The sequence below is a fragment of the Pempheris klunzingeri genome, chromosome 4 (genome assembly GCF_042242105.1).
Source record: "Pempheris klunzingeri isolate RE-2024b chromosome 4, fPemKlu1.hap1, whole genome shotgun sequence".
Classification (NCBI taxonomy): Eukaryota; Metazoa; Chordata; class Actinopteri; order Acropomatiformes; family Pempheridae; genus Pempheris; species Pempheris klunzingeri.
Genome location: NC_092015.1, coordinates 8,773,585 through 8,801,149, shown reverse-complemented (window position 1 = coordinate 8,801,149; position 27,565 = coordinate 8,773,585). Strand labels below are relative to the sequence as shown.

The following is a 27,565-nucleotide window of genomic DNA, read 5'->3' as shown; positions in this document are numbered from 1 at the left end:
GACTCACATCTGCTCTGAGGTAGACAGATAAGCGGCTCGATCTTATGATCCATCAGTGCGAATTCGGTTGAATCTCTGCAGGGACTCTGCTTCTTTACTTGTCTCAGACAATAACTTCATAACTAGCAGCTGGTTCAGAGACCATTAGTCATCAACACAAAGCAAAGCTGTCACCGAATTAATGATGCAGAAGCAGTCAAAGTAGTTCTAAAGAGTCGCAGGTTTTTTATGACATCTTAGCTCAATTAATCCTCAAAATAATCTGTAAACAATGCCAGTATTTCAATGACAGATTGTTCAGCAAAGACAGGTGTCTCGGCAGATATCATTCCTCCGCCACTTCAGCGCCACGCCCACCTCAAGAACAGCAAACATGAGTAATAAAATTTCATATCCATCTGGTTCAAGTGCCGAGCGTCAGCTGAAAATGTTTGAAGAGCTGCCCGGATTTTACGAAGCAGCACTGATGTACCTGTACAGCTAAGAGCCTTCTCAATCCGTTGTGAATATATTGCCGTCATCCGAGTCCTCTACAGTGATGAAATTAGCTCTGATAATGAGTCAGTGCCGGCTGGCAGCAAGGTCGAACCTCTGACCATTAGAATTTATAATAATGTGCAAAACTGCAGTAATCCTGGGCTCCGAACAGTAACATCTGTCTGTGAATGCTGATTCTTACCATCAATAAGGACACACTGAGCCAAAAAAACTCTACATTTTGGCACTTTGGCAGAAATACATATTTAAAAGCACACGCCAAAGCAGGGAACTGCTTTCAGTGGTCTGTGGTTTACTGAAAACACAGCTTCACAGTCGTATGCTAAATGGTGCCTGTTGGGGTGGCAAAAATGAAAATATATCCTGCTTTGTTGTTTTCAGGGCCTCTTGGCAGACCTGCTGAAAAATTCAGAACCACAATGAAAAATAATTTGAAATGAGCGGTTGAAAATTAAAATAATTTCACGTGGTTCACATCTCCCGCTCTCCGATTCTCTCAGAGCAACCTCGACCTGCTTCGAGCCAATTTCTATTTGTCCTAAATTTAAAGGAGAAATGTTCACCGAGCATGAGCCTATGAAAGCCTGCACGTTTTCAGACGCCCACGCAGAACTCCCAGCCTGAGAGAAAATGGGGGCAGCTGATCCAACGTGAGCTAATTCATCCAGTCACTGTATGTCCCCTGTTAAAGGCTGGTCCCCACAGGCCAGCACGACTGGATGTGTCCCCTCTGCTCTGTCCACATTGCTTTCAAGTTGCTCTCAAGAGGCTCAGACAGTTTCTTGGCCTGCCAAGTCTGTTCTGTTTAATTTGGAATTGACACTTAACACTGTTATTGTGGAGGATTGAATTGGTCAGTAGGAATAGTATATATACTAGTGGCCATATATTGTTTGGTTCTGTGGAAAAAAAAACAACCAGAAATTAAGAAAAGCACAGAAAAGATCAGCATTACATTGTCCTTAACCAATTTAAAACTCTACAAAGAAGACTTCTTTCTTCTTCTGTATTCCATCACTCTCTCCTGTCATAACTCAGGGGGATAACACACTAACCGGTGAGGTGGAAATAAAGCCTTTTTGATGCGTTTAGACCCTTTATTTAGACATTAAAGCAAGAGAGGAAATCAAGTTACAGCAGATTAAGCACATGATGCCCTTGGTTTCCTGCATCATTTTGGTGGAGACCATATGCAATTAATTTATTTCCATATTCCAGTGTGAAAATAGAAAGTATGAGTAATCCTCAGGGAGATTTAAACCAAGTGCAAGGGGAGGGTGGTAATCTTATAATCCTCTGTAATGTCGTAATGGTCTCCCCGAGCTTATCTAAAACTAAACTAACTTTCCCAGTGGAATTCAATCACAGATACACATGGACTATAAAGGGTACGCTCTGTGCCTCCCTGTGCAATTCAACTGTCTTCATAAAAAAGATCTACAATACCAATTAAATAAAGTCAAACACTGCCACATCAAAGTAGTGATCTCTAAACACTTCTTCATATGCAGATCTTTCTACATTAACAAAACAAGAACAAACATGAAAGAGTTTCACCTTAAAATGAAATATCTGTCAGTGAAACTATTCAAATATGGCAGGTAATCATGATCACCAAAAAGACTAGCCACCGAAATAAATAGATACTATAGCAATTTGTGAGAAACTAGCACAGCCACTGTGCTGGAGCATCCTACTGGCTGACCAAAGCTGCAGCTGAGGCAGGAGGTGACTGGATCGGCTGAAGAAACTCTGAGGTGAAGACGGCCTCGGCATACTCCTCCACGACGTCCTGAAACTCTGCTGCCACGTCGGCAAGAGCGTCCGACAGTAGGCCGTCTGCCAGGCTGCGGGACAGGAGGGAACAGGGATGTTAGAAAAATCTAATTATTTTCTTTACAACCAAGTTACAAAGACCTCTCCTGAGAGTCTGAGAGACACATACAAGTTTTAATCTGGTTAAAAAAAGTCATGCAACTGACAAGTCATGCATCATAACAAATGAAACAAATGATCAATGAGCATATATGTCAATGAAATTCATATGACCACTATAACTATTTCATCCAGCTAGGAAGAACATGCACAGTGGGATTGGTATAATACGGCACATTATCTTTTATTGTTCTTGCCAATAGATTTGAGACTAAACCTTTTGAAAATATGCTGAAGACAAAAGTCACAGGACACAATTAGACATCGAAAAAATTAAATCAGCCTTGTTTCTTTTAAAAAATGCAGCTTGTCTACAGACTTTCAGAGAAGGACATGAAAAACTTTGTTTTTTTACCATGAAAGGCATAAAATGAAAGAAAAGAACTCAAAAGACCCGTGAGCTGGCCAAACTAAATTTCAGTGTTTTGATCATCATGAAAACACACACAGAGACTGGAGCAGGGAAATATGGGGATAAGTGAAAATGGCACACGCTCTTGGCTCCCTTATAGAGCCCCAAAAACATCAAATCATCATGTTGTTGGTGCAAGAAAACAATCAAAGTAATTGTGTGTTGGTGGCAACTACCTGCACGTTTGTAGAGTCGATAAAAGAGTATTTTTCTCTCAGCACTGGGTACAGGGCGTACCGGAGTGAAGAATCTACCATTATGGATTGGGAGCAGCCATTAGGAAATCAATACCACTAATATGATCAAATCCATGGTAGCTCTGCTGTATGACTCTTAATATTCTGTATGTTTTACTTGGCAAATACAATTGAATGCCACCACAAAAACAAAATAAGCCCTCAGTTCACACACACAAGTAACTGTACAGCACAAGTTTGGTATTCATGTATGAAAAACTATGAAACACAAGTTCATCCGGACACTGAATTATCATCCTTCTCCATTTTTCTGAGCTGACACGCCAGATAGTTTGTTACACACAGCCACATGATAGTGATCTCGCAACTCCAGGTGTCTCGCAAAGGTAACTGGTTTTCTGTGCATTTCCATATTAATCTGTCCACAATGCATTAAAGAACTTCAAACGAAGCATAAAATAGCTTGAAGTATGTTTGTGTTCTGTGTTTTGGCTGTACTAAAGTTTTGCTATCTTGCAATCAGTCTGTTAGCAGGCCGAATGAATGAGACCCTGCAGGGGGGTTGGCTCCACAGCAACACCAGGCTGCTTATTATCATCTCATCACACAGACTGGTTTCTGCGCTGCGTCAGAGTAGCAGGGGGTGTAGAGGACTATATGTTATGTGTTCTCTCTCCAAAAACACTGAGCTAATTGGATGGCTTCTCCTCACAAACTATCCTTGTTCTTCTCCAAATGCAGAAAAGTGCAGATTGAAAACTTTGGTACATTGATGCTGGACTCATAATGAGCCAATGATACAAGCAGTCAGATCCCATGGGTGGGGAATGAGCAACAGGTTTTGGGCTCTGAATCTGAGCAAAACAGTTTATTGAGCTGATCACAATCCCACGCACATCTAATCCACAGAGAAAAGAACTCCTACTTAAAAGGCATTGTTTAGAGGTTTGAAGCCGATATCGCAAACACATGGATTCAGCAAGTTCACACAGATGAGAGGGAGTCGTATATGTTGTGCACTGCACCAACTTAAGAATTCTGTTAAATATGCAAATTTGGGAGTGGAAGAGAAGAACAACTGTGAACATCAGAGCCACTATGCAAAAAAACAACCTCTGCATGATCCTCTTTGAGCAGGCACTTTGTAACATTATGTTCTGCACACACAGAACAGAGAGCAGGAGAGACGAATCCTACAAAAACTGAGCATGTGGCATTGCTAACGTGTAGCAGAAGTGTTTTCATATGACCTCAAAGACACAAAAAGACTATCAAATTTATTATCAGCACTGTTAACCTACAGACTCTGTCATCTAGAGGGGGGTGAAGGTGTTAGGAAACTACTAACTTGGTGCCTTTACCGTTTGTCTTTTACAGTACCTGTCTGCGACTGCCCAGGGGTTAAAGCTGCCGACAGCCTCGTGAGCCACTGCATGCAGATAGGCCTCGTAGTCTTCCCGATATCGCCGGATATTTCTCAGCATGCTGCCCGGCACAGAGACAACTGTCCCTCTGCTTCTGTCCACTGGGCCTGGGAACACGGTGCTGTGTCTGGGCTGCTGCTCGTCTTGGGATGCCTCCTCTGTCAGGCTGTTCTCAGAGAGGACACTGAGTCTGAGGAAACACATGGGGATGCTGATGAGGTCAGTGAGTACATTTCCGTGACACCTTTTCATTACCTCAACTGTTCACGCTGTATGAACCAGGCAAAGAGCTACTGAGGGCTGTGGAGAAGAGACAAACTTATTTATTGACGCGGGAGTCCGAATGGAGTGAAAGTGCGGCGCTGTGATTGACCAGAAACGGATGTTGTGCACGATATGAGGCCGGGGATGATAAATTTAAGAGGTGTCACTGCGCAGGGCAGCTCTCTCCTGCCCCTTGCTCAGAGTGAGTAGGGGCTCAGCTGGGCATTGCCATGGTCTGACTTTATAATCCTCTCTGCTTGGACAAATCAGCCTGGCTCCTGCGACGCTGCTCTCAGTGCTATATTTAGTGTTGCAGCAGTTCCCAAAGCAAAGTGCCTCTCTATTGTGCTCCCCGGCCTCAGCTGAACTTGTTTCTGTTTTGAATGTGGGGGCTGCAAACCATGGGTGGGTGGCCATAAATATCAAAGTGCCAGCACAGCTAAGTCTGCTTCCAGTCCAAAATGGGTCGCTTTACTGTCTGATGGGCACCTGAGGACCAATGCAGTGTAAGCAACAATAAAGCACGCTGCAAAAGCACTTCCTATTTATAAAGTCAGAATGGCACCAATGCTTTTTGCCATATTCAAAAACGAAGATGAACCTAAGCTGCCTTTCTTGTCAACAAAGCCCATTCACTGTGGTAAAAAAAAGCTTCTCCAAGCATATACCTCTGTGGAAGGGTGACGTAAATAATATAAACTCTAGTAATAGAAATTTTATGACTAAGTGTTAGTGGTTCCTTCTCTCTCTATTCTGCCCTATAAAGCTCAATGAGCTACAGGCTAAAGGACAACAACCAATATTTCATAGATGTGTGTGTTCACAAGGGTGACACACACACACACACACACACACACAAACAGATGAATGGCACTAGCAGTATCACTGCAAGTGACTTTCAAATGCATCTTCCCATTTCAATTCTCTACAAAAGATCCAGCCATGTATTGCCCAGGAAACAGAGGACCTGGCAAAGGACAGCGCCATATGCGTTGTATCAAAAAGGGATGCAGGCTGTCTTAGGCTGAGTTGGACAAAGACGAATGTGGCTCAGAGATCGTAGGGGGTGATTCAAGAGTGATTCACAGAACCCATAGTGAGCTTTTGAGAACAGCAGGAAAGATCAGTGTGGCAAGAAACAGGTGGAGGATGAATAGTATGTAGATTGTTGCAACTGTCTTACTGCGCTACTCAGAAATCACTGAAATTCAAAAAACAGTCTCTCGTCTTTGGATCAACCAGGGGGCATTTTGAATATAAGGTCACGACTGGATGCAGAGGGTGGGCGCCGTCACAGATCTGCCGAGCAGCCATTTACCGTGCAGCACAGCTTTCGGCTTGTTTGAAATACTTGGCCTGGGAGGACAACTGCAGCTGTGAACAAAGGGCCGGGGGAGTAAGAGAGCAGCTCAAAAAAAACATACATGAAAGGTTCAGAATATTGCTGAGTGGGACTTTCATCTTTTCATTGATTTGTTTGACCTCCCGAGGGGGAACAATCAGGGTCTGCTTCTGGGCTCCTCACCATGGATACATAAATCTTATCAGCCGCTCTGCTGATGTTTTCAAAGATGAAATCTCTCACTCCATTGTCTTCTGTGCTCATTTGGTTGCACTCACACAAGCACAAACACAGCCAAGGAATACAGAATAACAGGTGCTGTTTTGGAACTGTGGAAGAGCCGGTGTTATGTCTAGTGACAGCGTATGGAAGTGTTAAAATACTGGTGCTAATGTTAACAACTCCTTTCCCACAAGCACTGAACAAAAACTCTCTTCTGATGATGTAAGAAATGACTCAAAAGTAACCGTGATTAGCCTCAGCAGAGACTAAAAGAGTTGCCCGATCACATGTGAATAAAATGAGATTTCTTTATTAAATTCTTTGACCACATCACCTATGAGACCTGCCCTTCCTCGTCTCTGTGCCTCTATGAGGGCGCCTGAATCAAAAACTAAGGAAGGCCTTAACCAATAGCAGTCTGACAGTGTCCCTAGTGGTCAAACAATACAACCAAAGGAGCCCCCAGTGAGAAATGTCTGCTTTCGTCAGCTATGTCATCGTCAAAAATGCTCCTCCTTGGTGTGTTTAAATGTGTGTGTGGGATGAGATTGCATGCATGACTCTGGCTTCCCGCTGACGGCAGCGACTGATGCGTCTCTCTGGGCTGAGAAATGTGGGTTATAAACAACTCATCAGTGCTGAGACAACACACATGATGAGATCTTGGCACATTTTGCTGTTCCAACCCCCCAAAATTAAATCTCTCCATTCTGCTACACTGAACACTGGAAGAGTCAACACTGACAGAGGATCAACACGGTCCCACACCAACACAAAAACAAACTGCATTTTTAGGCTATTTTCTTGCAGCTAAATTTTTTATCCGCAGCTCACTTAAAAACATAATTTAATCAATGCCATCAATAATTCTGTCTAATCTAAGTTTCCCTGTCTCTTCTAAAGCCCAGTATACTTGAAGCCGGCTGCAGTTCTGAATACCTGCTGTGACTAAAGTGATGTTAAAATAACATTTCTCATTATCTGGACAATTACTTGCCTTAATGAGGTCAGTGTGTTGACTGGTCATTCTCTGGCATCAAACTGAGGCAATATGATTAAATCTGTTTTCTTGGACACTAATGCAGCTCATTTCCTCAGGCTGCAGAAAGAGACTTCATGTAACTGTCAAATGTCATTTCACAGTTATCTCAAAGACTTCTATGGAACTCTGATCCTATTACTTCCTATTACAGCCCTACACATTCTCACATGTCCTAAATGAAGGGTACATTCTGACATTAAATCAACAAGAGCTGAATTCAATGCGCAGACTGAAGCAAGGTCAGGGTTTGCTTGTTATATGTATTTAAGTGGTTCTTGGTGTACTGTATTATGTGTGTTTTTGTTGTGCTTTGCCACTGCAACAGGCTGCAGGGTCTTCTAATCAAAACTGTGCTGCACGTCATCTCCTCTGGTAGGTGTTGTGTGTTGTAGCAAGCAACACTGCAACACAGATAGCCCACTCATCCTCTTTGCAGCTCAGGTCAGTTTACAAAGCAACTTCTTAGCCCTAAAACACAGCTCTGTAAAATAATGTGTCTAATAAACACAATTTCCCTTTCTATCACGCAGGAAATGAGCCCCAACTTCCAACTTTATTACCTCTCAAGGGACTAAGCACTGTGGAAAAAGGGCTGTCTGCTTTTCTGCTTGTAGCTTGTTGTAGGGCATAAGAGGGAAAACTCCATTGTGAAATAAGGCTGCAACTAACAATTTTTTTTCACTATTGATTAATCTGCAGTTTATTTTCCCAATTAATCGATGATTATATAAATCTTGTTCGATCAAGACATTAAATTTTCAGTGATATAAAACAAACAAAAGCAGCAAATCCTCACATTTAAGGAGGTGGAACCAGAATTTTTTGTCATTCATGCTTGAACAGTAAACCAAATGGTTGCCAGTTAATTTTGTCAATCAACTGATTGATTAATCGACTAATCATTTTAGCTCTATTGTGAAACAAACAACGTATCTTTGAAGAGACAGTCTGCTTGTAGAAGAGTTCAGTGAATGTGACATGTGTAACATTTATTGGCGGCATTTTTCTCACTCTGTCCTTTTGATACACAAATACATATTTGTGCCGCCACAGAAAACCTCCAGTTGCCACTTGGCTATTAAATCTGAATTAAGTAGAAAAATTACTTTTTCCTTGCAGACAAAAGTACTTAATTGTGCAAGCAGCTGCCAAGTAACTACTGAAATTAGTTGGGTCTTCATTTAGAGTGGTGAAGAGGAAACTAATGAGGAGAATCTATTAGAATCGATGGAAATTATTTTTCCAATGGTAACAAATTACTGCATGGCAAGCAATCTTGGAGCCACAAAATATTATGCATACTCACTTCATATACATGATCGTCATCAATACAAATACAGTTGTGTTGAATAGGACATTTTAGCAATCCTCCCATCTCACCGTTTCATTATTGCACTGCAAATGTTGAGAAGCATGTAATGGAAAAGAGATTCAGTGACGCAATGATGTGTGAGTCAGCAGACATCAAAGCTACAGACTCCATGCTGCTGAATGTGTCTGTGAGCATCAGTGATTACTAAGGGACTGTGCTGGTCAGTGTACTGTACCAGCACAAACCCACAATGACTCTAACCATGGCCAAGAAATCCCAGATGATCCAATTAAAAACATCAATCAATAAAATAAATTTATAGAGAATACATATCAGCCATCTCCCTGTAAAAAGCAGCCATGAGCAGAAATTCTGACCCGATTAATCAATCAATCAATGACCTCTTTTAAAGACTTATTTGTTTAGACAGATTTTTGTGCAATGGTTGTTTTTGTAATTGTTTTGCCATTGTGTTGTTTTTTTTTTGTTTGTATGTAAATTAACCTGGTGAAGCACTTTGTGGTGTCTCTGCTCTTGAAAGGTGCTACATAAATAAAGTTACTTACTCACTTAAGTTCAATTTGAGACACCCTGTTTTGTATTGCATACACATTTCCCTTCATGAAATATACGCATTATTTGGAGCTGGACTACTCCTCATCTTACGATAAATACTTGAGATTTGTTTTGGGTTCAATACACATTAGCTTTGAGTTTGCACAGATTAGTTTGTATATTGACATAAAAATATTTTTTTCCTCTTGATTAGTGACAGAAATTCTTAAATGCAGGAAGAGGAACAGAAAACATGAAAAAAAGGTCCAGTGGGGTGCCAATGCTCATTAAAGCCGACGTAATTTGGATTGAGGATAAAAGCTATGAAGGGAAGTCTGTCTCTGTTTTATGCCACAGAGATTCAGGGAGATTCAGAACAAATGAGCTGGCAGTCCCCAAATGACTTTGTCCGTATTAAGAAGCCACAAGGCTGGATACCTCCGAAACAAGAAGAAGTCATGAAAAAAACATGACCACCTCAAAAAGACAGGACGTGAAGTTGACTTCCAAGTGCCTGTGCTGTGTTGCCAAAAACAGAAGTATTCCTTGACGGATGCATCTAAGATGAGTCACAGTGGATTTCAGGTCAAAGTTTCCATTGAGGGAACTGAACCTGAGGCACTCCAAGTCTGACTGACTTTAATTTGCTAATGGTGGCACATGAATTTGTTAGAAGCCGCATCCTGCTGGCTTGCCTGTGTCAACAGCTTCTAGTCCTTCCACTTTCTTTACTCTTCCTTCAAAGTTCCTCATCAATTTAAGTAGTTTGGCAGCTGCACCCAAAGCCCTGGGCAGTGGAGGGTCTCTCTATGGAGTCTGCTGCCAGAGTCAGGAATAGACTCTGCCCTGGGTACGTTAGCCACCAAGTGAGTTTCGTGGGATGAGTAAGGCCTCCCAGTGGGAGAGCGATAATGGGGCTGTGCATCATTGGAAAAACATTACCCACTTTACTTTTCATCAAGTCTAGAGGCCTAAGTACAACAAGTTCCTGCGAATGAACCTGATGTTGCTTTTAGTTTTGCAGGAAACCTTTAATTGCAAATCAATACATTTGCTTTTCTTATAAAAAAGTGACCTAGACTTTCCAAGTAATCCAAATCCACATGTATATTTTTTAGATAGAGGGTTACACCATAATGTCATATAATCATCAGTATTTTGCTGGAGCCTTGATTACTTACTTACAGTGTAGGCTTAGACCTATAATTTCAGAACTTAAATAGGTCAAACCCAGGTAATATTCTGGGAGCACTCAACATTTCCCTACTGCCTCTTTAAGATGAATAAAACAGTAGGAGGAGAAGCCAGCAAATGATGAGAAGTAAAAACTATTTGAGTGTAAAAAATAGGGCAAAGGACATAGGAACTCACCCGGCCTCCACGGGTTTCTCTAGGACAATATCAGCTGCAGAGCTCTGCCTCTGCACTGGCCTTGTGAGCCTAATTGGCTTAGGAGAGGCTGGCCTGGAGCCTGGAGCATGGCACTGAGGTCCTGGGAAGAACAGAGAAGAGGAGGGGGAGGAAGTGGAGGAAGGGGTAGTGGTAGAGTGTGTCAAGAGGGATGGAGTGGAGCGGGGAGAACAGAAAACGAGTATTCACCTGCTCTTGTCAGTTATATCACTGTCTCCACCTACAGGAGACATCAGGGAAATCATTTCCCTAAATACAGTTGGATTAATGGGATGTGTTTACATTAATGCCCTTTAGTTTTTGTACCTTCTGCTCCTGGTCGGTCCCAGTACAGGGGGTCTGAATAAGTGATAGAAGCAAACCGTCTCCTCACTTCCTCTTGATCTCTCTGCTCAGACACATACAGGGAAACACATTTTATAAACATATTGTCCACCTCCAACCATGTGAAACAGCCTGAACATCACGATCAAGGCTTGAGACCACATCAGTAAACACTACCAGACCAAAGCTGTCACAACAACACACTATAAACAACAACCCAATCACTGGTGACCTTTTGGGGTCCACATTGACCTTCTGTTGGTGGGCCTCTTGACAGGGCAGCTCTCACCTGTATCTCCTCCATACGAAGCAGCATACTCTCCAGGGTGGGGGCCTGCAGCCTACACTCAGCCATGCCCTCCAATTGTCTGTCTGTCTCAGCCGCCCACGCCGCCTGTGCAGCGTCTTCTAATAGATCTTCCAGCAGGGCCTCACTCAGCTGCTCTGCGCTCTCTGCTGCCTGCGGAGGACAATAGCCACAAAAACAGAAACATTTAAGCAGAAAATTGGGCTTAAGTGTACAACTGTTCAGTGCTTGTTGTTAAATTGTGGCCCTGACAGTAAATTCAAATTCAACAAAAAGACCAGCTCTCCTTTCTCCTGTGAAATATTGGCAACAGCAGCGCAGCTCACCCTCTCTGCAGCCTGCTCAGACAGCCGATTCCTCAGTGACGGGCTAATCCTGTTTCTGGACTCTCCAATCTGCTGAGGTAAAGAGACAAAAACAAACTCAGTCTCACCACTTCACAGTAAACATCACATACTCACTCAGTCTATAAAAACCAGACTGATGCTCAAAAAGCCACATTTTATTTTACTGTAGTAAAACAGAAAATAAATATATGGTATATATATGGTATATGGTTTCCTTCTTCTACATGAGACATTTAAATGGGAAAAAAAAAACTAAAATCTGGCACTAAAGTCTTCCTACCTGCGCTTCATCCAGGAGGGGTTGAATTCTCTCTCTGGCCTTCTGCTCAGCTCTCTCCGCCCACTGAGTTGGCGAGACAACTTCTGACCTGTAAACCAAAACACACCCACGCTGCAAGCTGCCACTGAAGGAGTTCTGAGTCTGACTAGCTTTAACTTTAGGAGACAAATGAGATGTTCTATTCTCTGACAACATAATTAAAACAAAATTATTTGGACCCACAGGAAAAAAAACATCTTTGTTCAAATTCAGTTTCAATTGAATTGAATTGAGTGAATTTAATGATGAGTCATTCACATGACTGAAACACTTCTGTGCCACTCCTTTCATTCATTCTAATTAATTTAAAACACATTTATATGGTTTCCAAGCCTGATGAGATTCTGATGAGAACACAGCAGGATCTGTGTTCTTAAATATTCACATTTACTGAGATTAAACAAGGTCAGACTTGTCTAACTACCACCAGTACCCATAGAGACTATTTATTTGAACTTTTTTCACTGCAGATGCCAATGGATTCATTTTTTTTTTAAAAATCTGACACGCGACTCCAGCTGAGATCAGTTCAGGACATTATAAATTGAAAGAGATTAATTTGATGAAAGTGACGTGAGCATTAACACAAGAAATAATCGGTAATTGTAAAGGGGTCCGTTGTGCAATTCCCATCACCTGTTAACACATGACAAGTTCTGTGCAATACCGGTTAACTTGATAACAGGGGGCCCAACTGACTCCTGGCCAAAAACTTAATAAAACATGCTGGCTCTCTGATTCTGGCTCTTTGCCATGAAGTTTTTACTCCTTATTCTCAGTCCCATATTTAAGGTATTAAAATACTGTAAAATTTAGAGGCCTACAAACTTTGCCATGAGGCAATTAGGGTACAGTCTTCCTTCCCTCTGTACTAATGGAGTGGCCTTCCTCCTCACTGTTGTTTATTTTTCAAGAATATCTAATGTATAGTTTGTTGTTTTGAGTATATTGAATAATAGTAGTCATGGCAGGTAGAGCACCATCATTAGAAAAACCCAGCAGATGTTTTTCACCTTCCAGATGGAAGTTTCAATTGTGAAAAAGTTCTTTAGCAGAGCAAAAATGATCAAGCATATTAGTTGTATCTTTGTGTATGAAAAAATAAGTGTCAAGGAGAAACCTGCACGTCTGCTGTAATGTAATTAAAGCTTTATGGACCAAATACAGTCCAAGTACAGCCTATGTGTGGCCCACACTGGCCTTGCATAGTTAAACTGTCCAATGACTAATGAGGAAATGTGACATTACTTCTAGGAACATATGTTCCCTCTCGTGCTGAGGGGATATTGTTGCAATCCCAACCTACATTAGATTCTGCTCTATTGCTTGCAGGTAATCATGTCCATGTTGTAATACCCAATGTGGCTGTTCATTTAACAGGCCTGAGCCTGGTGCATTGAGCTGTGAGGCAGATTACTGTGTGGATTACTGTCTTGGCTAGGCAGCAACTTTCATTTGTTTTTTAAGTATTTTTCTGTGGAGTTTGTTTTTCTTTTAAATCATAATGTCTATATAGGTTCTTGGATACATATGAGATCATCTTATTTTGTGACTGAATCAATATCCAGCAACTGATCCAACATAATGACCTTCAACTTGCATCCCCTCAGATGGTTTAAGTCGGCTAAAAGTGTAATTATATTTCTACTGTACCTTAACCTATGAATGCGTTCAGCCTCTTCTTTGCTAAGCTGGTTGAGCTCTTTCAGTCTCAGCATCGTCCTCTTATCCAGCCAGGCTTCCCTGTACCAAGCCAGTAATCATCAAAATGAAACCTCATCTCTAAAATCAGGCTGCAGCTCCTGATTAATTGCTAAACACAATTGTAGTAATTAACATTTAATTAAATAGAGACATATGTGGAGCACTCAATCAATGAGGTGCTTATAAGCGCTGAAAACAGGCCAGCTATTAATCACTCATTAAGAGAAATGGCCTCATTCTAGCAGGCACCTAGACTAATTTATTGGAAAGAATTAACTTTGAATTAGAATCAAAGTGTTGCCTGTGGCTCTCAGCAAGTGGGGTCTGACACAGAGGTTAGAAATAACTCAGAACACATTTTCTTTTCTTTTCTTTTCTCTTGCTAGGACAGACTGAAGGATGTATGAAATACAAATCACAAAACAACAAAAAGGACTAATCTGAGGAGCTATAATATTTCATTATGAAATAAAGATATCAAAATAAAAGTAATAGTTGGAGGGGATGGGCTTCACCTTAATGCTTCATTTTGAGCTTGCTTCTTCTTTTCTGAGGTCAAGGCCGCCTCTGCTCTAAAACCACCAACCACTTTCTGCTTTGGAGGGCTCAGTGAAGGCTTCACAGGAGAGAAGAGACACCGAGGCTCTGGTCTTCCCCTTTCAGGGGATCTGTATAAATAATAGCAGAGGAATAGAAGAAGAATAAACACAGGTACAGATGGATATAGACTGTACTGAGACAAATTAGAAAAGATGGGGGAACTGATTAGGAAGAATATGGGGATGAAGAATTGGGGTAAGGTGAAGAATAAGGGCCATTTTACACAAGGATGCAGCAAGACAGCAGTGTTTTTGACATTCAGACTTGGGTCTCCAATTTACCATGTCACATTTTTCTTTTATATGACATTTACCATTCCTAAGAGAACAAATATGCTGGTGATTTTTTAGCTCTATAACATGGCTGTTTCTTATACTATCAATATTGTGAGAATACCAATTTGACATGGCCAGCAATCATACTAGCTATTAGTTTAGCAGCTAATCATAATTTTTTTCTGCTCACGTCCTCCATCTGGCTGAAAAATTAACAACTTATTAGACAGCTCTGACGCTGTTTACATTGACTGTCTTTTTTGCTTCTATTTTTAAATGTTATTGTGTGTACAGCACATTGATTTACATGCAAACTGCAGATTGAAGAGTGAACTGAAGAGTTTCAGACATTACAGCAGTATAACGTTAGTTATGTAATGCTGTTAATCATCCAGCATGCGCTGAGGGTGACTGAGAGCAAATACATTGGTGAACAATAGGAGGTTATGACTTAAAAATGTGTCATCAGCTGTACAGAGATAAAAAGCTTACCGGTGTGTGGGCGGAGAGTGAGGAGATGCAGGTATCCAGGGCACAGAGTGCTCCTTTTGAGGAGGCTGGTTCACTCTGAGCTGAGAGGAGACTGTTGGCTGCTGGAAACCTGCATCTTGTATCTGATTATGCTATGAGAAATTAGAAAATATATATGGTTTAAATCTTTGAAGTGATCTCTGGCACACCTTTATAGACCTTATTGTAATGAAATCCAAATCAAACTACTTCTATAAAATGAAGTACTTCTTGTGTGATATTATTCAGCTTTGTAGAAGTCAACACCTTCATCATCATGTCAGCTTTGCTTCTCTCTGAGTGCACAGCTCCTCCTTTCCTGTAGATGGTGTTTGTCTGAGGTTGTCTCTGCTGCTCTCTCAGCTCCCTCTGTTGGGCAAGGCTTTCCAGACCAGCCCTGAGCACCTCTCTTCTGCTCATGGGCTGGTGAGAGGTAGTTTTGGGCTTCTGTGAGGCCATTCTCCTTCCTGCTGACACAAATGGAAAAAATTAACTTTTGTTTTGTTTCTATCTTAACTTATTGAATCCTATTTAAATACAGAATAAGTAATAGCCTCTTCATCACTCCTAAACAAGTAAATCAGTTTGGAAGCTGGGGGGGCTGAGGCATTATGCACCAACATGACCCTGCCAATTAGAAAATTAGCGAAGACTCTTGACTACCAGCTGGATCCCTACTGACTGTTAGATAAGTGGTACAGGGTCTTAAGTAGCTCAACAAAGGGGTTTGTTTCCACAGAGATCTGGATGCAACTACAGTTCATTGTGGGTGTTTGTGTTATCTTTTCCAGAGGATGCCTCTCAGCCCAATAAGAGCCAGCAGGAGATAACTGCTCATAAGATTAAGCAGCGGGAGGCCAAAGGCCAGAGTTGGTGCACTTCAGTTCCTGTTTTTCTACCACTTCTTCATTGCTCGTTTTCATTTATCAGCCTGGTGCTGCCATTTAAGCACAGTGGGAGGCTCAAACACAACCACACAAAAGCCCTTAGGTGACTTCCAGATACTCTGGAGGGTAAATGGTTTGTCCTTCATCAATGCATGCAATTTACTCTCTGTGCGGTTTGCAGAGGCTTTGGCTGCAAGAACGCCACTGCCCAAAGTATAAAGTTTTAATGGGAAATGCTGCATTTATATTAGATTTATGAGGCTTGGCATTTGGTTAACAAACACTGTTGCTGTGGGTAGAAAATTAGACACAGTGTGGAAACATTTATTTTTTACTCTAATCCAAGCAAAAAATAACTCACCATGGACTCCTCTTTTGGGATTTGTGGTTTTGCGAGGTCCTCGAACAGATGAGGTGCTGGGACCCTTGGGCGCACGAGTAGGTGACACACTGTAATGAGGAGACTTCCTGTTTGGAGGACATGCTTGGGCCTGCATTTTATCGAGCATCTCTTGTTTACTGAGGGCAGAATCCAAAATCTAAAGAGGAACACAGTGACAAGACATTAAAGTCTTGGATTATTCACTTAAAAAGAAAACCTAAACTTTCATAAAATAAGCTCCATATGCAGACAAATAACATGAAGCATCAAATTAATCAAACAAAATCCTTTAAAAAAACAGCTATATTTTGTGTGGTATCAAAAATAAACATCATAACCAAAACATCACCTGCAGTCATTTAAAACTGATAACTATGCAGAGCCACATGCACTGCAGCCATAAAGTATAAGGATGAAATGCCTGAAACAAACGACTGTAACAAGTGATTGTAAAAGTTACCTTAAACTTATATAATGTCATTTATCGTTAAAAGTTGGCTGACTAAAGCCGTTAATCTATGGCCTACAAACAACTGCACACACTTTTATTTCACCTTGGACTGTGTATAAAAAGAACAGAATCAATAGTTGCTAATCTTTTGATCTACTGTGCTGGTATTCAGCCAAAACAATGAAAAGCCTTACTATTGCCCAAACAGTGTCTAACTATACTTTATGCTCCCCACCTCTAGTTTCTGCAGGATGTCGAGGGCCGTCTCTGGAACAGCCGAACCCTGTTCAACTTCGACCTTGGCTGAGCACAAAGAGAGCTGGCGAATCAGCTGGCTCAGCTCTTTGCAGTAAGGAGGCATCTGGACACGAGATAAATCTGAAAGCTGGTGGACAACAACCTGTAAGGCCCTGAGTGCCCCACGGTGGGCAGCTGCAAGCCTGTTTATTGCCATGGACTGAAAGAAGAACAGACAGTAAAAGAGTTTGAGTAAAGCACACAACAAGTGCCACACAAAACTGTGTTATTTGAACATTGTGGTTATCACAAACAGCATTTTTTTTGTTTAATACCTGTGATAGAAACAAATAACACTAATGCAATTGTTTCAGACCATTCATTGGTGTGTTTGGATACATGATTGGCACGTACAACATTCATTTTTTTGAGAGACAAGAAGCCCTCATTTTACTTAATGTGTTCAATGCTTCATTATCAATAAATGGCTTCATCTCTACATACCAAAAATTACATCACAATGTTAATGACAAACCTTTTTCGTGTCCCACATTTTCTGACTCCGTAGTTTCTCTATATCTTCTTGTATCTCTTTAACCTTTAAAATAACAATTAAATAGGTCAGTGTTTATAGATACAGGGCAAATTACAGAGTCAGTCAGGTTTTCAATCACATGTGCGTCTGTCGTGAGATTCAACAACCTGTTGTTGGAGAACGTAGATGATGCGTGCTGAGCGTGCTGCCTGCTTTTGTCTGCGTATCTCCAACTTGTTTTGCTCTTCAGGCTCCAGCGGCTCCTCTACTTTCGCTCCTGTAGTTTAAATCACATTATTCATTATTTTACACTCTTATGCGTGCAATGTAAAACCATATGAAAAGTCTGCTGTTTGTGGTTGGTGCCAGAATTGTGAAGAACTTTTTCAAGCCACACTGTAGCTCTAAACATATAATCAACAATAAGACACTGGGCTTATGTAAAAGCTGTTTTTGCTGGTCACCTCTAATTGCTAGCTCTTCCACTTTCTGAATGTACACTTCCAGCTCATTTTGCAGCTTGCGGATCTCCTGGCTTAAAGGAGCCTGTTTGCCTCCTTCCATTTTCCTTGGACCAAGGTCTCTAGTTGGGGGTGACCTTCCAGTCCGAGGCATGGGAGAATTGGGATGCATCTGGGATGTACGAACTGTCGGTTTGGCTCTGGGTGGGGCCACTTTCTCCTTTGGGCTGGAGGTCTTTAACCTTGTCATATTTGACGTGGCTGAAAATTCCTATAGAGAGAGAAAAAGACTCACTTCAATCATTGACTGAACAAAGCGGCAATCATTACTAATCATAACCTTTATATTGTTGGTAAATCAGTTACCTGGAGAAGCTCAACATCACTTGTCTGAAGGAGGGAGGCCTCCTGAGAGGGTTTGGCAGGGGATTTAGTCAGTGACTCAAGGCGTCTTCGTCGCAGATCTCTTTTGGCCAGCTGAACAGCAGCCTTCAGTCTCTCCTCGGAGAGAGCGGTAAAGCTGATGGAGCTTCGGGTGCTGTCCACATTCTCACGCTCCTCTGACAGCGGCAGCAGCCTCTCTATCACAATGGGGGCTGGCGGGCGTACATTGGTGGCACGGTTGCTGGCATTTGCAGGAATGGCTTCATTGAACAATAGCTGTGGCGTGTGAGATACCAATCAGTCTCATGTGTGACATAAACAGCCATTGAGATACTTAATCATGCTTTTCAAACCATTCATTTGATGCACAGCCGTTTACATTGCAGTTAATTTATTTGATCATTGTTGATCACCAGCATACCCAAGGATTGTATTGTTCGTTTTGATTGTATTACATTTTTGAAATACATTATACTTTATTTTATATATTTTAAATCTTATTCCTATCTTTTAACTTGTGCACTATATTGCCCTAAGGCTTAGATGCCCATATTTACTTTTTACGTGCATGCTGTTCTTTTTAAACATATTATATCCAACATTGTTGGAGGGAGCCTGAGAATTAAGGATTCATTGCTATGGGCTCCTTCACTGAAAACTAATAAATAACTTGTAATTTCACTTCATTCACAGTTAGCTATATAGTCATATTCAGATTTGTTGAACTGTCTTGAACTGAGAGAATGTTTGCTCTTAGTAGAAGGAAATACATTTTAATAGTACCACACACCACAGTTCCCTAAAATACCTAAAATCTAACCCCACACTAAATCAACATTTCACTAAAACAGTTTCAACACAACAAAGAATAATAGCTCATTCCCTCATGAAGTTTGCACAGCTGATATAGATTTAGCTAACTAGTTAGTTGGACCAAATAAACTTGCAACTGTGTGTACATGCATGCAGTTCTGGTATAAGGATGCAATTGAACATTAACGGGCTTTAGATATTTCCTCTTCTGTTGTTTACCTTTGTTTGGGACATCCTGGTAGTTAAATCGCTGCGGTTGTGAACGTTTCGGTTTGAACCTAAAACAACCCAGTCTCTCCCTTGAGTTTGCTGTCCTGCAGAAATCGTGGGACCACTCTGTAATAGCTGTGCAGTCATTGCGGCGAAAACAAGCAAACAAACTCTGTCAAACTAGCTAACAATTCTTGTTAAAGAGTAATGCTAAAAAAGGCTTTCATTAGCAAGCTGATAGCGCTTTCGAATAGAAGTTATAAATTAATCCCACCATCACCCATTTGACCATTTCGACTATGTTTATAACTACTGTTTTCAGTTTATAAATACATTATGAATTAGCTAACCGACCGCGTCGTTAAATGAAGCTTATTTGAAATGTAGTTCCCAGTAAACTTATTAAATTTTACTCCGAGCTTCTCAACAATTTGAAACGCCGCCATGACAACAACAGAACGCCACTAGACGGAAGTAGTACGACGGAAGTACGGAGCGTCAAATGTGACAAACAGTACCACAACCGCAGTTTAAAGGACATAGTATTTGGAAGCTTTTTGCAATATTTTTAAACATATAATTTATATGTAACAACATTATTAAAATGATGTATCATCACCTGAACAAACTAGATGTTAATTCTTAGTTCACTTAATCAGGTATACTGTCCCTTTAAGAACCTTTGTCCAGACCGGAAGTAGTACTGCTAAGTTTGGAGTATTTCTCCCAGGTCCGGTGCTCAGAGAAGCAGTATTTCTCAAACACTTGTTCGTACTGCATAGTTTCATAGTTTATGTCATTGCATTTTCATCTAGTTCAGTCTGAATGATGGCTCATTACGAAGAAGTGAACGTGCGCGGGTATGATGGATTTTGTCAGGCCGTGTCTGAAAGAAAAGGAAAGGATATTTTTGCTTATTTCTCAGGTGATAAAGACGCCCAAGGAAATAGCTGGTGTCCAGACTGTGTCAAAGGTAACTTCATATAATTTCTGCCTGGAATTAGCATAAATAATATAACGAATAAATGCTTTAATTGTGAGCAGACTTGGTTATAGCAAACTTGTCACTGTTCTGGTAGTGAGATGGGAATGCTGTGTTGATTAAAGGATCTTTATATTTAATTATTTGATATTTGGTGCAGTGTCATGCATTCAGCTCTTTTTCCCTTTCAGCTGAGCCAGTTGTAAGAGGACAGATGAGTCATCTTCCTGAGGGCTCTGTCTTCATCTACTGTCAAGTTGGAGAGAGGGCCTAGTCAGTATTTGATTCTACTTTACTTTAGTGCAATGTTTTTTGGCAAATCTCTTAATCATATAAAAACCTTGAGTCACCCAGATGACATGTGCTGCCACAAAATAGGTTTATCTGTTGAGTATCATCTGCTCTCTAAAATATAATAAATCATGGCAATAGCTGGTAATCGGAGCACATCCTAGATTCTTACCTTACAGTTTGACAGCTGAAACTCAATATATAACAATATGGAATGGAAAGACATGTCATTCCACCCAATAGGTTGGAATGACATGTCTTTCCATTCCAGAATTACATCATAATGGTGGATTTCATTCTACATTAACATTTTAGGCAACAGAAGAAATATGGAGTGAGTAACAGTGAGTGCAGCTGTAAAACATTACATTTCTGACAGCCAGAAAATCAAGTGCCACCACAATGATTAGCTTTATGATTCAATAGTCAAGACAGAAGTATTTCTGTCAAAGGAACTTCACCATCTTTTCAGAGGCTTTGATATTGTGATATTTATACCCACACTGTCATACATCCTGCATGCAAACAATGGATTTGATGAGGCTATAATGGTGCCTAATATATATGATTGACTATTATCTGTAAAAAAAAAAAAAAACATCAATGGATTTCTGTACAATTTAAATGGTGTGCTTTGTAAATATATTTTATAAATCAAACCGAGAGCTGACATCTTTTTAACCTCAACCACAAAGTTCTCTTCAGCTTCTAAATCTGCTTTTTCACATGTGGTACTAATAAACTGTGTCAGCTGCCTCGTAATAATGACAACAACAACAATGATCATAATCATAATCACAATAAGAATAATGTATTTTTATGCAACAGTTGGAAGGATCCAAACAATGACTTCAAGAAGACACTGAAGTTGAGTGGAGTCCCCACTCTGCTGCGATATGGCACAGTAAGAACAACCTCTATTTCCTTTACTGTTTCGTTGACATGGATTAGCCTGAAATGAGTCTTGCTGTAAATGTTTAATAAAAAAAGTCATAGTAGGTAGGTGATAAGAGACTACATTTCAGGTGGTATTGAGTTTCTTATAGTATGTTGCATATGAAAAGGCAGAATATTTTAATATTACTGTAGTGAGAGTGGTTTATGGAGTAGATGTACCTGTTATACCACCCCCTGTAATCCTGTTTCAGCCTCAGAAGTTGGTGGAGGAGGAATGCTTCAAGGCAGACCTGGTGAAGATGATGTTCACTGAGGACTGAGGGATCCTGCGCTGCTCACATCGATTCATTCAGCATGCCTTCAATGTAAACCAGTACATTTTACCACCGTTCAGTTTAGACACTATTGACAATCATGCACAAGGTACATCGTCCTCTGTAATTTGATGCAAATTCAAAACGGGAATATCTGCAAATACAGACGTATACAGACTGGATGTTTTTCTTTGTTCAGTCACTCATTTCAGTTTGATGCATTTCTTCAAATCTAACGGTTGTCTAACACACTAGTTGACTAAAAAACATTTGTGATTCTTTTGTTGTTGTTTTTTACTGTGTCCATATTTTATGTGATGTTTGTCGCCTTGCTGTAGGACTCAAATAAAGTGATACTTGATGTAGAATATTTGTAGCAGAAGAGAAGTTTCTAATGTGTTTTGCAGCTAAAATGTGCCAGTCTGAAAGCAAGGTTTTTTATAACAGGGTGAGTTATGTTCTGGGACATTGGAGCATTTGAACAAAGTTATTCATATTATACTATTTATATGTTTTGCGCCATTTAAACCTATTTTTCTTCCCCATGCACCTTGGAAGTAGGTGAAGTTTTGCCAGAATTTGCTTCAACATTTTGTTGCAGCAGTTGTAGTTTTGTCTTTTAAGGACTAGGTGGCAGCACATCCATAGTAGTAAAGTGTGGCTTCTAACTCCCCTGTCCCTCCCCCTGCCCGCTTTATCTGTTTGAAATGTGCAAAATTGAATTTAGAGTTGTCGAATGCAGCTTATTAAATAAACAAATCCCAAACCTTTAATAAAATATAATGTAATACTGAGTCAAAAAACTCCAGCTGCAGCTTAAACTGAAAATGAGACGAAACGTGCGAACAACTCAGTAAATAACTCAAAACATTAAAATAATTAAGGTGCGTTTTTCAAAACCTCAAAAAAAAAACCCCGCAGAAAGCACGGACAGAGAATCGTCTTTGTAATTTGAACAGCCAGATGTGATGATGAAAGTGTTGTGTGCTGTGCTTCATGCTTTGAGGGGGGGAAAGAGCGCAACCGCTGTTGCAGTCTGGGCGATTTAAAGCGGAGCGCATTCCTGCACAGCGCTCACAGCGGAGGACGAGCCGCGGTGAAACGCAGACCGCAACGCCTCACAGGGGCCGGGAGCTCACCGAAAAACCTCAGATTGGAGGTGGGAGGAAGTGCCGGGTGCCGCCTGAACGTAGCGGGTACATGTACATCAGCCTCGGCTGAGGGTATCGTTGTGTGTTCGAGGACTGTGCGCCGCGATGTCGGAGTTTCTGGTGAGTCTACTCGGGGAGCGGCTCGTCAACAGCGAGAAAGCCGAGGTGGACGTGCAGTCGCTGGGCGCCAAGCTGTCCCTGGTCGGGCTCTTCTTCGGATGCAGCCTGAACGCCCCGTGCAAGCAGTTCAACGGCAGCCTGTGCGAGTTTTACAGCAGGTTCAAAAAGGCGTCTGAGCACAAGGACAAATTGGAAATCGTCTTCATCTCGTCTGATCAGGACCAGAAACACTGGCAAGACTTTTTGCAGGAGATGCCATGGCCTGCGTTACCTTTCAAAGACAGACACAAAAAGGTAAGACGGGTTGTGGTGATGAAGAGGAGCACTGCTTATTCTCTGAAGAGGTTTTTACTGTGTTTAGCGGGCAGGAAACAGCCGGTAAACCTCCTGTAGGCCATGTCTGCTTCTTCTGTCACTGCACAGGTGTATGAGCTTTAATTTGGGTCATGAAATTGGTTTCCTTACACCATTAACCTCTTTCTAGTGCCTCAACTGTGGCTTTAATCACCAGGACTTCTGTCATCTCAAAACTATCTGTCTCTAAACCAAGTTAAACAAATGTTAATATAACAACTGTGTGTGGTAATATACACTAAATCAAATTTAATAAATCCAGTGGTTTTAGATCAGCCACCTTCCACATTCAGCTGATGGAAAATGAAAAGGACCTGTGAAATGTCAGCAGTGTTTGCAGAGAAAAAATATTAGAAATGTAGTGAGAAATAACTTTTTTTCATTTTACCCTTTTGATAACAGTCCAGTGAGGGAATCATTTATCCACTGACCAGATTTAATCAAGATTATCTAAATGTGGCAGGCCAGACATTCCTAACTTATTAGCAGGACAGGAACGAGAGAGAGACTTAATTTCCTTTTTGCCTTATCATTTCTGAATACGTACTGGCACTTAATAGTTTAGTTAAACATCTCTGAGCACTGCTATCATATTATCCACATTGCTGTATGTGTGGTAGTCTGCCCACTGAAGGCCTTTTTACTTTGCCAGCATCTCATCTGTAGCTTCTTCTCCTGGTTATCTAATGGTGTCAACAATGCAGCGCCTGGAGGGTTTCTACTTCACAACTTTGATCTCTCTCTCTCTTATAAACTACTTTTATATTTCTCTGTGAATCATGAGGTAGCTTGATTTTAATTTTCTGTGATTTATACTTAAGAAAAATTGGTGTAAATATTTGCTTTTCTGTGGAAATATACACTCAAAATTGATATTTTTTTATTTTTATTTGCCATCTTATTGATAAACTGCTTCAATTTTACTGTAAGCTAATATTTTGATGGAGTTTTTGAGGAAGCTTTTGTATCTAAGAGAAATGTTGGCAGCTTCTTTTGTGCGTCGCTAAATCTACCACAGAAATCACTTGCAAACATCTAGTGGATAAATTACTGTAAAAAGAAATGCATGAGGTAGAACTTTCTTTTACCAGATAGGAACTCGTATGTGCAGCCACATCTTTCAAACGAAAGAAAGGAAGACAATGTGACATACACAGTGTGTGTGTGTGTGTGTGTGTTGCAGGAAGTCAATGGGCCAACCTAGTGTTAGCACAGCTCTCTTTCTCTTTTACTAAATCTTAATGTAATTGCAGATGAGGCATAAACAAAGATGCTGCGGTCAGCTTTATTTGCAGTCATGCATATCAGGGATTGCTGAGTTTGCAAAGTAAAAAGCTGCTATGGATTTAAAATTGCCCAAATGCAGGTAAAGAGGGTTCTGACCTCTAGGCCTTTAAGAGGAAATATCTTAATATAAAACAGCCCACAATAAATTAAGCTATTTTCAAGCTCGGTTATTTCATAGAACATATGTGTATAATCATTGTGGTTTAACATGTGGAGTAGCCTGCATCTTGTCTTTAACACAAGCTGTGTTTTGTTAAAAAAGGATGCATCTTTTTCAGTCTAACCATGTTCAGCCGATTCAGATCTAACTGTCCTTTGTGCAGGTGAGGCACGACTCGGACTGCATCATTGTCTTGTAAATTCTTTCAGATTGGCAATGATGATTTCCGTTAGACGTCATAATGAAGTCCAGGCGTGAATAAGGCTGGGGGATGACAGCGGGGTGGGGGTTGTCTTGTTGTCTGGGGCGGAGCACATCCATCGCCACAGTGCAGCAGCGTTATTGTGTTCTAACTGCTTGTGGAAAATGTCTGTGGCATCAACGTAACCATTGTTCCTGCTCTTGTTGGTGGTCTATCGGCTGCGTCGGCCTTATGAGAATACAGCAACACTGTTGTGTGTCTGTGTTTTGCAGAGGCCTGCAGTTTTGGTTCGATTTGGACTTCATCCAACCTTCGGCCTATTCTCTCTCACCATTATGACACAGCAGTGAAAATTCATGTTTCAGTCAGCAGCTTTATTATAGTAGCGGTATTTTATAAATGTGACATCTCCAGAGGCAACCAGAGTGTGTCTTTGCCCCTAATCATCCACTAGTTAATTAATGATTTATGCATGTTGGCATTTAAATTTTATTACCACGGTACAGCTATGATGCTGGAATCTGTGCGTTCATTTCCTCTGTAGCCTTTCTCCTGTCCACGTGATTGGTGTTTATCTCTGGTTGACCTGATGTGTTTTTATTCAGGCAGTTGATTTCCTCTTTTTTAATTAGTTGTAGCACTTCAACAATTAGTCAATCAACAGAAGATGACTCGGCAACTATTTTGATAATCAATTAAATGTTTTAATAATTTGTCAAGCAACAATGTCAAATACTTGCTGGCTCAGATGTGAGGATTTGATACTTTTCTTTATGATAAACTTCATGGCTTTGGGTTTTGGACTGACGGATATCAGATTTGGCTGTTGGAATTTATAATGGATACCGTTTACTTTTTAAAAAAGATTTTATTTGACAAATCAATGAATGAAAATAAATAAAAATAATTGGCAAATAATCCACAGATTAATTGATAATGAAAATACATTTTAGATGCGGCCGTAGTTAGTTATGTTATGCTAGTTACTATCATGTGGGGGATTATGTGTGATGGTGAAACATAAGGTGGTCAATTTAGGACAAAGACGCATACAGATTCACTTCGTAATTATAATTAGATGTGTCTAATTCAAGCGCGAGATTCATATTTTGCCAATCAGGAAGTGTGAAGTTAGCCGGTGACGGCATTAGACAACATATTGTCTCTCTTTTGGCCCTGAGTAACGGAGGAAAGCAGACTGCTGAAGATGTCCTGCCATGTCTGGATGTGATCAGTACCTGAAGATGATCTCGTGTATGTATGTTTGCTGCAGACTGACCTAATTGGTGGGTGATGATGACCCAGCGGAGGGCCGTGTTGATGTTGTGTGGCCTCCTCCTTCCTCTCCTCTCCTCTCACACTCACTTTGACTTCTGACTGCAAGCTGAGCTCATCTCCTGAACGATTCACTCTCTCCTCAGTGTTGTCTTTCAGAGCTTCACCGCCCACCTAAGAATCTCAGACTGTACTTCCCCCTCCTCCTCCCTCTGCTCCCCTTTCTCTGTCCTGTACTGACTTGGCTGTCCTATTTTCTTTTTACTCAGGGGTTATCCGGGCCTTCCCGTTGCAGGAAACGTTTGTTATTTAATCAAGAAATGGTACTGACCCTGATTAAATGCAGAGAGAATGGAAAGTCTGGTGTTGTCAACTTAAAGTCAAGGCCAATCTTTATTTAAACTGGAAAAAAAGGTATAAACTGTCATGTAATTCTCTGGTGGTTTTGTAACCACCATAAATAGACTTCATGTGCATGTCTGTTTTGTTTTATATAAAGGTTGCAAAGTAGTCAGTTTTAGACTACTTATTTGAGTGGACTTGGAAGTAGTCTTTCTAATTTGATCATTTCCATTCTTAAGGTGGCGTCACTCTTAAAGCCAGACAGGCCAAGAGGTCAGAACGTTGTCTCTGAACAGCGTAGGATATATCCACCAGTGTTTGTCTTGGGGGACCCTCGAAGAGCTCGTTCTCAGTGAGTCGGTCGTCTGCTAGTTGTTCAGGGACAGCCAGCTGTCTGGCTGCCTTGGCTTGCTGGCACTGCCTTACATGGACTTGTGCAGCAGAGTTTCATGTAAATCAATTAAAGCCTTGGCCAACGCGATGTGAAAACCCAACTTGACCAAAGGGGGAGAACAAGCCGAGATGCTGTCAGAGCTGTTCCTGCAGGAGTCAGAGGGGGAGAGGATCACATCACAGTGAGAGAAAGGCCTCTTGTTTGAGTCCTCCTGGTTGGCGGTTCTGCTCTGTAGCCGGCCCCCAGAGGCAGGACGCCCGCTCACTCGGCTCGCAGCCAGGGGCTACTGGTGCAAGGGGCTTCAGAGAAGGGCAAAGGGCGCCTTTCACCACTATGTCACTGATCTGCAGTGCACCCAGCCCATCATAGCTCCTTGCCCTGCGACAGTAGAAATGACTTAAAAAGGAGATTAAATGTTTTATCTGCAGGTGCGAATT

The 27,565-nt window shown here is 41.1% G+C and overlaps 3 protein-coding genes across 3 annotated transcripts in view; 2 read left to right on the top strand and 1 right to left on the bottom strand.

The window, feature by feature from the left end:
- Positions 1-1,599: 1,599 nt before the first annotated feature.
- Positions 1,600-19,791, bottom strand: kiaa0753 (KIAA0753 ortholog). Its single transcript, XM_070829295.1, has 18 exons — positions 19,369-19,791; positions 18,319-18,612; positions 17,956-18,223; positions 17,659-17,768; positions 17,492-17,554; positions 16,955-17,176; positions 16,248-16,425; positions 15,267-15,466; positions 14,982-15,112; positions 14,130-14,282; positions 13,564-13,653; positions 11,872-11,959; positions 11,571-11,642; positions 11,227-11,397; positions 10,920-11,001; positions 10,575-10,695; positions 4,423-4,656; positions 1,600-2,345 (listed from the first exon to the last, which is right to left on the bottom strand). The coding sequence occupies exons 1-18, from the start codon at positions 19,504-19,506 to the stop codon at positions 2,192-2,194; spliced, it is 2,769 nt and encodes a 922-aa protein (XP_070685396.1). The 5' UTR covers positions 19,507-19,791; the 3' UTR covers positions 1,600-2,191.
- Positions 19,792-20,078: 287 nt separating this feature from the next.
- On the top strand, positions 20,079-22,122 carry txndc17 (thioredoxin domain containing 17). Its single transcript, XM_070829434.1, has 4 exons — positions 20,079-20,332; positions 20,533-20,614; positions 21,461-21,536; positions 21,781-22,122. Exons 1-4 carry the CDS (start codon positions 20,185-20,187, stop codon positions 21,847-21,849), a joined length of 375 nt encoding a protein of 124 aa, XP_070685535.1. The 5' UTR covers positions 20,079-20,184; the 3' UTR covers positions 21,850-22,122.
- An 814-nt stretch (positions 22,123-22,936) lies between these two features.
- The window catches only part of nxn (nucleoredoxin), a 55,386-nt gene continuing 50,757 nt past the window's right edge, over positions 22,937-27,565 (top strand). Inside the window, exon 1 of the mRNA XM_070829409.1 lies at positions 22,937-23,408. Coding sequence (XP_070685510.1) covers positions 23,100-23,408 — 309 coding nt within the window. The 5' untranslated portion in view covers positions 22,937-23,099. The remainder of the gene's footprint in view (positions 23,409-27,565) is intronic.

Bases quoted from the DNA above. Each gene is read 5' to 3' on its own strand.
- txndc17 (XM_070829434.1), top strand. From the start codon at position 20,185: ATGATGGCTCATTACGAAGAAGTGAACGTGCGCGGGTATGATGGATTT. The intron at 20,333-20,532 runs GTAACTTCATAT...TTTCCCTTTCAG, and splicing joins GTGTCCAGACTGTGTCAAAG to CTGAGCCAGTTGTAAGAGGA. The intron at 20,615-21,460 runs GTCAGTATTTGA...TTTATGCAACAG, and splicing joins CAAGTTGGAGAGAGGGCCTA to TTGGAAGGATCCAAACAATG.
- kiaa0753 (XM_070829295.1), bottom strand. From the start codon at position 19,506: ATGACTGCACAGCTATTACAGAGTGGTCCCACGATTTCTGCAGGACAG. The intron at 17,177-17,491 runs GTTTGTCATTAA...TTCTTCTTTCAG, and splicing joins AAATGTGGGACACGAAAAAG to TCCATGGCAATAAACAGGCT. The intron at 15,113-15,266 runs GTGTTGACTTCT...AATTTCTCATAG, and splicing joins AAGCTGACATGATGATGAAG to CATAATCAGATACAAGATGC.